General features: G+C 42.6%; 1 protein-coding gene across 2 annotated transcripts in view; it reads right to left on the reverse strand.

The window, feature by feature from the left end:
* Positions 1–13,863, reverse strand: part of LENG8 (leukocyte receptor cluster member 8) — a 141,110-nt gene that overhangs the window by 103,254 nt on the left and 23,993 nt on the right. Inside the window, exons 4-8 of one of the 2 annotated variants that reach the window (XM_086930261.1) lie at positions 10,700–10,819; positions 9,982–10,240; positions 9,324–9,498; positions 6,602–6,790; positions 946–1,248 (exon numbers count right to left, since the gene is read on the reverse strand). In XM_086930261.1, coding sequence (XP_086786387.1) covers positions 946–1,248; positions 6,602–6,790; positions 9,324–9,498; positions 9,982–10,240; positions 10,700–10,819 — 1,046 coding nt within the window. The remainder of the gene's footprint in view (positions 1–945; positions 1,249–6,601; positions 6,791–9,323; positions 9,499–9,981; positions 10,241–10,699; positions 10,820–13,863) is intronic. The other variant, XM_086930262.1, reaches the window with a different exon arrangement.

The following is a 13,863-nucleotide window of genomic DNA, read 5'->3' on the forward strand; positions in this document are numbered from 1 at the left end:
ATAATTCTTACAGGGTATTATATTTAAAACCCATCTTTTTAAAAAACAATGTTCGTTCTACGAAGAACGCTTTAAGACTTTTTTGCTCCCTAAAGGATCTGGATATCTGTTTTTTCGTAGCATCATATATACTAAAATGTACAGCTGCCAGGAAAGCCATAGTTCTCTGATACATTTGATCGTGTTTTGTTAATATTCATGGCTTCCTGTCTGTGGATTTGTTCGTATATCTGTATGCACCACAAATAAACTTTGTCTATATCAGGAAACAGACTGGGCATCATCCAAATCCTAATTTTTATTGGTCAGTTTGAGTTTATAAATATCATGTTTATTTTGGTTTTTAGATTTAGCATTCTGATGAAATTTTAGGAACTAATGTAATATATGTATTTGTTCTGCTTGTATGGTTTGTTTTACAAATCTAATAAAAGCTCTTGAACCGAAGCCTTAAAATTCAAAAAACATCTTCCGGTTTGAACTCCAAAGCTGACCAGATTACTGTCCAAGGACTAATGATCCGCGGGAGGAGGATTTACGTCTATAAAGAGTGTTATTATTTTATGGTCACTGTAAGTTGTATGAGTGACCATGAGGTCTTTACATAGACTCACAGTAACCTGTAAAAATCACACATAACAAAATGTATTTCACGTGTCCACCTCCAAAACTCATTGACATTAGGATGATGCAAAGGATTATCAGTGAATACAGCCTTTACACCAAATATATATGAAAATAGGGTCTCTTCTTCCTACACATGGGAAACAGGCATGGTAGGCAGTGGTTGATGAATTTAGGCCATAAAAGATAAGCATTCATTTTGAAAAATGTGCATTACCTAACTGTTTACAACAAAGCACAGTTAAAAGCTGTGCAGTCATGCTAGTCTAGAACCAAAACAGGCTCTTCAAGTTCTCTGGCTCATAGGACATTTTGAATTACCTTCGTTTGTAGCGGCGATGTGGCGACCTCGAAACAGAGCGGGATCGCGACCGGGATCTGGACCCAGTGCTTGAAGACGAGCTGGATTCCTTCATGAAGACATTTCGGTTGCCAAACTTGGTGGGAAAGCTGCTCCCACGGCCACGTAGGGCTCCACCTCCTGTGCTCGGAGCAATGCTTCGCTGAGACTGGGTGACTGTTATTGTGCCTTGAGGTGAAAGGTTTGTTCCCCTCTGTGTCTGTACAGATGGTGGCTCCCACCTCTTCTTCTTAGGGCTTTCTTTTGCTTCTTCCTTAGCACATCTGAAACAAATAAGTATGAGGGAGTTAAACAACTGTTTAAAGCACAAAGTACTTTATTATGCACAAGGGCAGCTTAAGGATTTTGGGGGCCCTAGGGCAAATGTAATTCTGGGGCACCTGTTCAGAACAGCTTTGGATTAATGATCCAATTTCAGCCCTTTTATGCGATCTTTGGCCAGGTCACCGACAGTGCGCACACACACCGGTCCAAATTGTAACTTGTTTAAATCAAATATTGAAGGATAGGGATGTGTTCATATTGGACTATAAAGCAGCTTACTAATATTATTATTGCAAATCTTTATAACTCTTATCCATTTCTCATATGTGAGGTCTTGTTTTGATCTAAAAGAAACTATGAATATTGCATAGTTTTGAAAAGCAAAAATCTCTGCAAAATATTATATTATATTAAAACTAAATGAAAGGAAAATGGTAGTGAAAACAATTTGTTCAATAATTATTCACAAATAGGGTAGTCAAAGGATTAACACTGGCTCAAGTCTTGAGGTATAGACCAGGTTTCGACTTAGACCTAAAGTAGAGACACCTTTGAAATTTTGCTTCCTAGTTCTTTATGACGCAGAGCGATCTAATGATTCTAGACGCCATCTAACCTTTTTAATAGCATAAATAAATAAAAAGTACTGGGGTGTACTCCAAAAAACAGAAGAAACCAATGAAAGTATTAAGTTGTATGCATAGGTCACTTAAATAAGAGGAATAGTGGCTTGACTGTAATCCTTTTCCTCTATCGGGAAAATCTCAAGTCAAGTCTTGAGCATTGAAGAATAAAGCCCACGCAGAATCCTGGGACACGTTCATAAAAATAGCCCTACAAATATGTCAAGGTCTTTTATGAAAAGATAATTTCGAACTAAGCAAATTTGAAGGTACAGGCACTCCACATGACACTTGTTAGTTTTTTCAAACTCTGCATTGAATGTTGAAATTTGCCATATTTTAACACAAGTATGTGTGTGTTCTTAGTTAACTTTGCACAGCTTACACTTTCCTGCTCTTTAGTCCTACGCACAGAATCTGATTGTGCGAAAAGGGGAGGATACCTGGAGATACTGGACTCACTTCCTGTCCTAGGCCACCATTTGGGAGGTCAGAGCACTAGCGCTCCCTCCCTACCATGGCTACTTAAGGAGCATGCAAGTGTGGACATGCTGCGCCAAAGGGATGGCTGCATGTGCCCAGACAGCACAAGGAACCAGGGCCCCTGGTGGTTCGAAGTGAGTCACAATCAAGTACTCTTAATGAGAGCAGAAGGAATTTGCCACAGCTTTGCCCAGAGCCTGCCATTTTGCTTTAAAGTTTAAATATTTTTATTGGTTTTCAAACATCGCAAGAAGAACAGGACCACCTCCTGCTCCATAAAGACAATGCGGTTCAGACATCAAGTGTCAGCAGTAATAGCAATAATGAATATATGCTGGGAGCGGGTCAACAAGAGAGAATCTCAAGTAAATAGAAGAAAAAAAGGGGGAAAGGAACTTAACAACAAACCCTCCCCTACCCCACCCCCTCCCTCCCTCGCCCCGGTCCACAAACCATAAGCTAAAAAGGAGAAATCAGAGTTAATGCCAGCTCTATGTGAGTCACCGTGGCCGCCGGGATGGGTGCTTTTCAGGAATCTGCATGTCGGCTAGGCGGAGGAGCCTTAGGTATCGAGGGCAAGTCAGTTACCCGAATTCCACTGTGAGCAAGGTCCCCCTACCCGCCAGTGTGAGGGATAGTTTCTCCATACCCAGCACCCTCCACAGCCTCTGGAGCCAGCCCAAGTGTGGGGGAGCCTGAGGAGAGCGCCAATGTGCAAGTATGTTCTGAGTGGCTGCCCCTAGGCCAATGGCGATAAGACGGTCCCTCAGGGATTTCAAGGAGTATGTCAGCGGGCTGGGCAGCCCTAGGAGGATGTTGCCATTTTGCTTTAGACCTTGCTATGACAGCAGCGCTATTCTCCCAGATTGCTCTGTGCTACCTCGCATTGCTCCCACAATAATCAGTGTCTGAGTTCATTTTACATTGCTATTGTAGCGCTATTAATCGTGCCTGATTGCATATTACTTTGGTATTGTAACGCTATTGCCAAAGTGCGCCTTCAACAGATTTAAATTGTGCTGCGCTGCCTTTTGCCTGAATACTTCAGTTGTGCTTGTATGTGCCGGTGCCCACTGCCATTCTCACCGCGTTCATTTCGACTGTGCCCCAATCCTGTTTCGCTTTTGGCTTGCTGCCATTTTGTTGTTTGTTGTTGTTGTGCCTCCCTGCCCGGCTCTCCACCCCGCTCACCCCTCCCAGCTGCTCCTCCCTCGCCCCCTCCACTATCCACTTATGACAGATGCTTTAGCGCGCAGCGTTCACGCGCAGCAATCGCGCCAAAGGTAAGCCCGTCTACGCCCGTCCGCGCCTGGACCGCACCCAGCGCCAGACCCCCTGCCCCCCGCAAAACCCACTCCACCCGCATTACATACGATGCCGCGACCCTCTCAGCACTTAACCCCGGCCGACTCCCAAACTGCTACCAAGCCGCGCCAGGACACAACCATGGACCCTTCACCTGCCTCTCCTGCAAGTTCGACTGCATCAGGACCCACACCAAATCCACAAACTGCAAACAGAGCTCCAAAACTAATCACCTAAAGTGCATCCTGCTCAACACCCGCTCAGTCCACAGACACGCCATTGAACTCTGGAACCAGTTCAGACATGGCCATATGCAAATCAGTCTGACCATGTGCCTAATGGGAACAGTCCAGCCCGAACTGCCAAGCCATGTCTTCCCTGGACCGGAAGCAAGCATCCTGGGACTGGTTTTTGGTTCATAACCCTCATCAGCCAGGCTATCTTGAATCCAGTGGCAAAGTGAGCAAGGGACCCACGTCTGGGCATACCCTGCAACTTAGGGCAAACAGAGTTATAACAAAGGGGATGATGGACAGAGCTTGTTGGGAAGTGCCCCTTTTGCATGGTTACCCCCTAACTTTTTGCCCGATACCGGATGCCAACTTGGAGTGTGGCCTGGGTCTCTGGCAATCAGGCTCCCAGGGCCTGTGTTCTTTCCCAAAACTGTACCTTTGTTCCGACAATTGGCACACCTCTGGGCTACATGCAAGTTAAATGTAAAAGGTAGGTAACCCTGGTACAAAGGGCCTTGTGACCAGAGAGGGCATCTAAGGGCTGCAGAATTTATTATACCACCCTCAGGAGACCGCTCACCTGAACACCCCCACACGGTCATTGCAGCTGCATAATCTGGTGCAGACTAAACGGACTAGTCGACATGGCACCCATCCCTGGTTGCCTAGCCCACCAGAACTGCGTGTGGCATAGACAAGTCACCCCTCTAGTGGTATGGTGCACCCTAAAGGCAGGGTGCACCATACCACTGGTCTGGGGGTGGCATAGCTGCCTGAGAAGTATGGTCCTAGGGGCCCTCTTCAGCTCCCAGGTAACCAATTACTAGTGACTTACATAGGGTAGAAGCACCAATTGGGGATGTTCTTTTAGGGAAGAAGCGCTGAAACGGGGGATCTGGGTGCATTCTCCTGCAGAACCTCAACCCTTGGAGAGACAAAAAAAGGCGCTATGCAGAGGAATCCCTGCACCCATGATCAATGTTTGAATGTGCCTCATACTGTCTCGCTATTAAGATAAGTGGTGTCAAATGTGTATGAAGAAGAAAACTGTAGTTGTTTGACACTTAGGCATTCAGTGTCTGTACTCTTTAAATATCCACACAGAAACCTCTTTTGAAAACACATTCCAAAAATTCCATCACCTACTCCGTACGTAAGCCTCTCATTGTTTAACTGTAAACAGTGAATGTTAGGGTAGAACGTTTAGCCAGATGAGAAGTGAGACAGTCGTACCCAAATGGTGTTTGAAAAGAATATCCAGTTTGAAATTCAAACTCGTTGATGGCTCTCAGGATGCGATAAGAAAACTAGAAACTATTGTGCATTACTAGTAAAAAGCATTGTTGTCCACCTGGGATTTGGAGAAAGCCTTGACCACTAAGATAATCCATAACAAAAGATTGCCTGATGGGATGAAGAAAAATACTTCTGTTATGACTTGAAGCTACTTTAAATCATTAGTGCTAACCTCCTCTATATCCATATTTGAGAAGAGCAGTGGTGGGGAATTCCAGTTGCCGTAGAATAGGACATATTGGTTGGGTTCAAGTGCAACAAGTTTTCATGTTTTACTCACTTCAGACACTTTCTATTACCCAAGGAGTGCTTCTAGAGAACAATACAAACTAAGATCAACTATATTATGCAGGAAAAGCAGTTAGGAGGCTAGAGACAATGCAGTGCGCACAATGACTGACAAGTGTAGTACCTTGCCCAGCTACTGTTGCCTAACAACTCACCCTGTTATTTTATTATGTTCTTTGACTCATTCTGCACACCCTCCAAAGGGGAGATTTTTGCCTGCACACTCTGCTGGCACTGTGCAAGAAAACATTGGGAATGTTGAATGTACACACACTTGTTAACTTTAAGTGATTTACTCATCTTGTGACAGACAGACTTAGCCATGTGATCAAATACAAACGGGCCAACGTAAGTCCGGTAAGCTTTGTAATAAAGCAAACAAGAAGATGATGGACGGAGCGTTGAAACTGTTCCCCCGAAACCAGTCCCAGTATACTTTGTTTCGTGCCATGGAAGACGTGGCTTAGCAGTTCGGGCTGGATTGTTCCCAGGAGACAGAGGGTCAAGACTGATATGCATATAGCTGGGTCTTAACTGAGGTGGCGAAGTGAGCCAAAGAACAAGGATGGATTCAGCCCAGATCTGTGACTGGGGGTGAATGTCTGAAAAGTTTCAGCGCTCCATCCATTATCACCTTTAGTTTGCTTTGTTCGCCCTAGGTGGGCAGAGTAGTCCCAGACGTGGGTCCCTTTCTCACTGCCACTGGACTGAAGCTAGCCTGGCTGATGAGGGCGGTTATCCCGAAACCGGTCCCGGGATGCTCGTTTCCAGTCCAGGGAAGATATGGCTTGGCAGTTCCGCATGGACGGTTCCCATGGGGGACCGGGTCGAGACTGATTTGCATATAGCTGTGTCTGAACTGGGGCCGCGAAGTGAGCTAATGAACGATGATGGATTCAACACAGATCTGTGACTGGGTGTGTGTGTCTGAAAAGTTTCATTGCTCCATCCATCATCTCCTTGTGTAAGCGTTGTAACAAACCACCAGTATTTTGCTAGGTTTCTTTTGTTTCAGTACTCTATACAGTATGTATACAACATTTAAAACATGTCTCTTTGCTGCTTTCGTCCCCTCTCTTTCTGTACAACTTTGGACAGAAAATGTACCTGTCATTTCTACTTACCCTGGAAGTGGCTCATTGTTCCAGTCTATAGTATAGGCAGTTCCATCGTGTAACCTGGCCTGCAGCACCTCCTTTAGTAGTTTTTCAGTCCTATCCTTGTCTTCTTCTGACTCACAAGCTGTAAAACAGCGCTGAACATATTCTTTTAAGGCCTGGGGCCAGTCGTCTGTCTTTGTAGATGCACTGCTGCTACAAATGAAAACAGTCGTCAAATTCCACATCAAACCCACATCTACCCATTAAACAATATTTTAGTTACAAACATTCGAGCTGCAGTCACTTTTCTAAAATAGATAATGAAAATGTGACTGCATCAAATTTCACGCTTATGCTGCTAAACTATTGAAATACTCAAGATCTCAGTTAAAAGTTTACTTTGATCACCTCCACATACAGTCCTCAACATCCCCAAGTAGTCGTCACCATCACTCTTTATACAGCTCACCATCAAACACTGCCACTATTCAGCTTCCTGCCTACATGCTTCCAGCCACATTCACAGACATTGCTACTGCTGAGTGGAAGGAGAGGAGCTTCGCTCACGGTGAAGAAAGCAGAACAACTAAACTTTAGTATAACTGTAAATATGTGGATTAAATGGCTTAAGTTCGCTAAAACGTAGGAAGTATAATTTATCTTAATAGTAATGCAGCATTTCAAATTATTTGAATTGCTCTTACAATCCTGTCTTCCCTTATCTACTATGCAATCTGCATCTTGTTAACTGTTTGGGTCTATTTGTGTCTCAGATGTGCTTCTGCTGTATATGCGAAGTTATCTCTTATGTTTTCCTGCTCTAGCTTAACAAGCGGGCTCAACTGTACAGCGCTCCGATACCCAGCAGGGTCATGTTCGTGATTTAGAAAACTTTTCAAATAAATAAAGCATTATTTACTACAATCAGGAAAGTGAATTTGCCTTCAGCTCTGCAGGGCAAACATTAAGCATTATTTTACCTCATTATCATAGTAGTGAAAGACTAGCAATCCATCATTTATTTCTGTATTTAGCAATTGCATAAAACATTAAAATAACCCACTGGCATTACAGATCTAGATTATAAAAAGTACTCCACTCTTTAGTTGACCCTATCATTTCTAAAAGTGAATGGGGAAGTAAAACAGTGCAAAAAGTATATTTTCTCTGTGAAATACTTATGGTAATTAAGTTTTCCATTTGGTTCTTAATACCCTCTCCTTCATAATGGATTGAAACCGCTTCAATATGAGGCAGGACTAAAAAAGAAACATCACAAAGAACAATGTTCTTGGATGCCCGTTTCTGGGTCCAGGTAGCAAATGGCAGCGCGGGCTGTTTTATTTCCATGAGGAGCAGGGTAAAGGCTTATTTGCATATGGCTGGGTCCAAACTGGGGTGGCAAAGTGAGCAAAAGAACAATGGACTCAACTCATATCTTGCAGGGGCATGAGTGGTTGAAATGTTTCAACACTTCGTCCATCATCTTGTTGTGTTTGCTGAATAGTATGCTGTACCATGTCCAAAGATAAAAACTGTATGTTGCTTGGACTCCAGCTCTTTTTAATCAAGCAGAAGAGGAAAAAAAATGTGAAGGAATCACTGTGTGATAAGGGGATCGAATGAATTAATGCCCTTAGTGATGGGAGGTCATTCTAATACAAGACAGGAAAACATATTTCAAACTTAAAGACAGAACTGTTAGAACAGTTGTGAGGGGTTTCAATTACTTATATGTATTACAAACTGGAAAAGCAACAATTGTCACCCATTTTTTAAAGTATTAAAAAGAAATTGTTATGCAAATCTTTGAACATGTAAAAGATTTAATGATTTTAAGATTTTTTTTTTTTAAAGGACTCGTAAGTCTTTACAGACAAGGTTTTGATTGATAGACCCAGACCCCATATTCACAACTGTTTGTAAAATTGTAACTATTAATAGAGCCAGGGAAAAACTCTGGATATCAAAGTTAGAAAGGGACAGGTTTCACATTTAGGTATTCTTTCGTAGGCTACAACTCAAAGAAACAGGATAATTCATTTTAAAGTGCACAGATGTGTAGAGCTGAGGCACAGTGCTAGTGTCGTACTACTTGATTTTGAGATTCATAAACAACGTACTGATTGCAGGTCAAAGAGGGCGTAGGACCAACTACAGTAATTGCAGTATTTAAAAAACCTATTAATTTTTTTTTAATTCCATGGACTTAAAAAGAATGGAACAAAAAAAAATATATTTCTCTTTAAAAAGCCACGACTGCTCAATATGCACCCCATCAGAATGCTCATCATTTGATGTCATCTATTTGGAAGACTTAAGTGGCAATGGGACAAAATGCATGATTTTAACTGTGAATATCAAAGCGTAGAAAGAGCAATTTTTCTGGCACAAAGTATCTGCACACATAGCAGATGCTTCCAATATGAAGGTTATAATTTTAGAATACACCCACACTTCAACCAATTACGGCCCAAACAATGCCACATTCAAAATGATGCATTAGCACAAGTTCACATTTCCAGATGACGCCGGTCACCATATATTCACAGAATTTTTTAGATTGTAATTCAAGGGGATAGACATCAAAACTGCAACGCTTAAGAGGAACAGAATTCTTGGGTTCTGATTTACTATTCATGAAAAATCACTCATGTTGCTTCAATCTTATTACAAAAATGGATAGCCAAATGTTAAGCACCTGGTAGCCTACAGATATGGAAGTACACCAGTGAGAAATATTTACCCGTGATCATTCCGCTTCTCACTGTTTGTCATCTGTTGCTGGTGCACTGTCTGCGGCTGATGCTGCTGACGGTCAGTTTCATTAGTCTGATGCTCAGAGGATCCAAAACTCTGGCTTGCTAGGACAAAGGGACGTTTCTGAATGTTGAACTTCAAGCCCCCAGTTCCAGGAGCTTCTGTAAACAAAGATTAGCCATGGTCATGGTTGCTGGTAGTTTTGACATTAATATAATTAAAAGAGGGGACACCGCAATTAAGTGACAGAGCTTAGCTTAAGTGCTCATGGATAACAAAATGCTTTTTATGTCAGAAAACACTCTCCGTAATAAGCGACATGAACAGCACATTCTTTCAACTAATGAAGACAAGACTAAATAATGACAAACAGATGAAATATGGCAAAAATAGAATGCCAATCCATTAAGATACCAGGGCTGGTTGGTGGTCTAAGCTGGGGGGGATGGGGTAATGAGGAAGCAAGGAAGGCATACACTAACAAGTACATTTGTGTATTTGCGTTAATAAGCATGAGCAGGGCATAGCATTTGGAAAGGAGTTGACCTACCCCGATGCTGGTAAAGGTCATTCTAGCCCAAGCACAGGTCTATGTTGTTTTGTGTCTGAATGACAGAGAAAATGCCAGAAAGGTGACAACATACGTTTCATACGATTCCACATTTGCTGGCCTTTTTTTGCCTTTGCCGATTCGTTGTACGAGTGTTGGTTGTAGTTAGAAGAGGCTGCAGGCAATTGCTTCTGAGGGTGCGGCCCACCTGACCCTCCTCCTTGCTGAACTGTAGGTGCCTTCGAGCGGTTTCCATGCTGTTGCTGGGAGGGTTGTGTGGGCTGGTTAGGTGCAGTTATCTGTGGCTGAATATTAGAGTAGGGCATGGCCTCCTCCATGCCAGGTACAGGGGGCTGAAAAAGTATGAATGCATAAGAAAAATGCATGGTATTTACTGTTACGGCTGCATAAACTCGCTTTCCTACAAATCCACTTACTGACTCTAGTGAAGTATATGGACACTGTTAATGGTGCATATACAAAGTGACAAGAGAACAAAGATGAAAACAGCTTAATCAAATGAACTTCATTACAAATTTGTTATGGGGTAGGGAAATATCCTTACACTGAAATAGCAGCCATTATTCTAGTGTAAATGAAGTATTCTTGAGTTAAAAATAGAAGAGCACAAAATAGAAGGTTATGGAAGAGTACTGCCTGTTTAGACAGAAGAGAACAGCAAAATTATAAAGGTCAGCAAATAGGTAGCAAGAAAGTGTTGTACTTTTTGTGCGTATATACCAACACTCTTTAACCACTAGAGCACAAACTAAGCAATTTCAAGTTGTCGGCACAGCGAAGACCCAATTTACCTGGTTGGAACTTCCCTGGTGCTGTCCATGTGCCGGAGGCGGTTGCTGTGGTTGCTGGGAAGGTGGGTATGATCCGGGCAAACTGTACTGACCTGGGGCTGCATACCCAGGATACACATTCTAAAGAAAGTACAAATACATGTGAATTATACAATGCACTCTATACCTCAAAATGTGTACTCACCAAAACAATTTATTTCGACATGAAAACATGGCTGCTTGACCTGCCACAGAAACAACACCATAGATCAGGGAGATCATAGTACTTGCACTGGGTAGGAAGCTGCAGCATACCACTGAAAACTTGAGATCCTGGCAGCCTAACAGTACATTTCCAAGTTCTCAACACTTGGATGCAAATATCTTTAAGTCCACACCACAAACGTAACGGCCAGAGCAACAGACCTCACACAGAAACAACCACTGGCAAATCCAACAAGTCCGGCTTGAATATACTTACACGTACGAACACAGACAAGTACAAATATATGCCCTGCTTTCTGTAACCCCCATACTTTTGTGCCTCATAGGACCACGCCTTATAAACAGGTTGCAAAGAGGCATACAACAAATCTGTGCACATTTGTGCATATCTGCGTTTGAACGCATTAAAACAATAATGGCAGACCTAGTGAATAAGCCCATGCATCAGCTGTTTGGCAGCAATGTATTTCCCAAGTTAAGTACGCTTAGTTGCATCCGGTCTGTAATACCATTAGGCATGTAATATTCATAGTGGAACCTAGAAGAACTGCGGTGCCACATTTAGTCAAATCTAAAAGAAAAATATGTAAAAGGCATCCGGTTTTAAAAACTATGAAAAGTTAAATTAATTCTTGAAAAAGCATCTTACCCGACAACTGTTTTAATGCAATTAACACAATTTTCTGAATCGCACACAGGTGATATATTATCACTTCAAATACTAAAAAATGCCCCAGAAACACGTTTTTGCTAACAGAAATAAAAAACACCCCATACTTTAGGTCTGAAACGATCGCTTAGAAGGGAATGTGCCTCCTGCTTTTATTTGACCTGCAGGTCACTCATTCGAATCCAGAAAAGTCTCTCCTCCTTGCAAGGCTCGTTTTATATGAGGAGTTTAGAATGGCAATTCTGTGTTATGTTACGTGCTATATACCAACAATGTAATTTTTTTTTTTTTTAACGGTTTCAAGTGAATTCAGTGTATGTAAATAGATATAATAAAAACATTTTGCGGATCGGACACCTTTGTCCTTGAGCTTATTTTGGTAAATGAGCCTGCCGAGACATATTTGATCTACTATGGGGCTCCATTTTCCTGCAGATCCTTTCGGTCTACCAGAAAGTAGCTAGAGTATGCTTTGGCCCCTCTCCCGGAGAAGTATCTCGAGTAAAATAGGTTTTGGAATTCCCCACGAAGTAAGTTGGTTGTGCTGAAAGATGTACCCTCGCCCATACTGGGAAATGCCTTGCGATTTCTTCCGGGGTAAAGGAGGCCCCTTGGAGGAGACAACATACCAGAAATGCAGAGGGGGTTGAACAATATACCTAGGGGAAGTGTAGACCTTCCACTACACTGGAAACAGGGCAGGAAACAAACCTCTGGCTAGAAGAGAGGTGCCTCACTATTCTTCTTGCTACCATCCAGGACAACTACCATCCACACTTTTGCTCAGCGTGGCAGAGGGGTTTTCATTTTATGACGCCCTTTACCAGAGTTAGAAAAATTCTAAGGGGTTGTCTGTGTCACTATATAGTTTAAGGCTCCTCCTTGCCAATGCCTGGTATAACTGGGTCCATATACGACTGCAATGAACCCAACACCACCAACTCACAAAGCCCAAGAATATCTTTTGTGCCACATAGGGTGTTGCAATCGCAATTGGGAGTTTTACAGAGTCTGCCCAACCAACCTCAAATCTAAAGCTAAAATCTAATACAGTTCTGCCCCTGCAGACAGTTGATATGAACAGCCTAAGGCAGATGGTCCAATATGCTCTGCTCATCGCCTCTACTCAGGAGTTGGAATGTATGCTAATGCCAAGAGGCCAAGCTAGCTCACAGATGCTACTTTTTGAGGCGGCCCTCGGAAGTCAGTAGGTTGCAGCTGGATAATGGCACCACCTGACCTTTTGGTGCGGTTTCCTTGTGGAAGCAGTAAAGTGGACTGTTTAAAAAACAAACCCTGGGATCACAGCAGAAGACTGGCAAGTTTTTTAATAGCCCTATTTTGAATTTGATATGGTGATGACCGAGGGATAGCAAAATATTTCTACCCACTCACCATATCTCCCACCCACTGTGGTGGATGGACATTATGGAATGGTTTCTGAACACTGAGAACAGCTCTCCTGGGAAGGGAAAATTATCTCACATGCTTTTGAGGCAACGCTACTGTAGTAATAAGATTTCTCAATTGTAACATGTTATTGAAGGTAAGTTCCTTACTGAATCAACTAAGCAGACTAGAATGTACGTGGATGCAAAGACACCATAATCTACTACATTACCAGCAACACAAACCTCAGCCTAAAAAAATACTATATCCTGGGTACAGTCTTAGGCATGGCTTGCCTTTCAAACCATGCCAATATGCACTGCTTGAATGCCTTTACCACAGCAGGTATTTGTTCGCCTTCCTCCAATTACAAATCAACGTTTTTGCACGTGGCAAGTTGGATTAATTGCTGATGGTCACTGGGATTCACCATCTCTGTATGAAAACAGCATACCTTGATTGGGCATGAAGATATCAACTTGTTTTGGACGACAGTATTCCTTATACATACTTCTGTCTATATAAAAATCTGAAACGGGCATTGCTCACCAATTTCTATGAACCTCTACCTCAAAAAGGATCTACGACATTACACAAAAATTTCAGGACCTTACCAGCGTTTTTTTATTTAAATACTCTAGTAACACCTATACTGAAGAATCAATTCACAAGCTGCTCGGCAACTTGAAACCCGCCAATCACCTCACAGACCCCCTACCTGCCAACGCTGTTAAAGCCTTCACCCCCATGATCCTCCCACTCTGGACTAAAATCATCAACTGTTCCTTGCAACAAGGACTCATCCCAGACTCCCTCAAAATAGGGCAGGTCACGCCTATACTCAAGAAACCCACAGCTGACCCGGCCGACCTAAACAATTACCGACCTATCACCAATATCC

The sequence above is a fragment of the Lissotriton vulgaris genome, chromosome 7 (assembly GCF_964263255.1).
Source record: "Lissotriton vulgaris chromosome 7, aLisVul1.2, whole genome shotgun sequence".
Lineage (NCBI taxonomy): Eukaryota > Metazoa > Chordata > Amphibia > Caudata > Salamandridae > Lissotriton > Lissotriton vulgaris.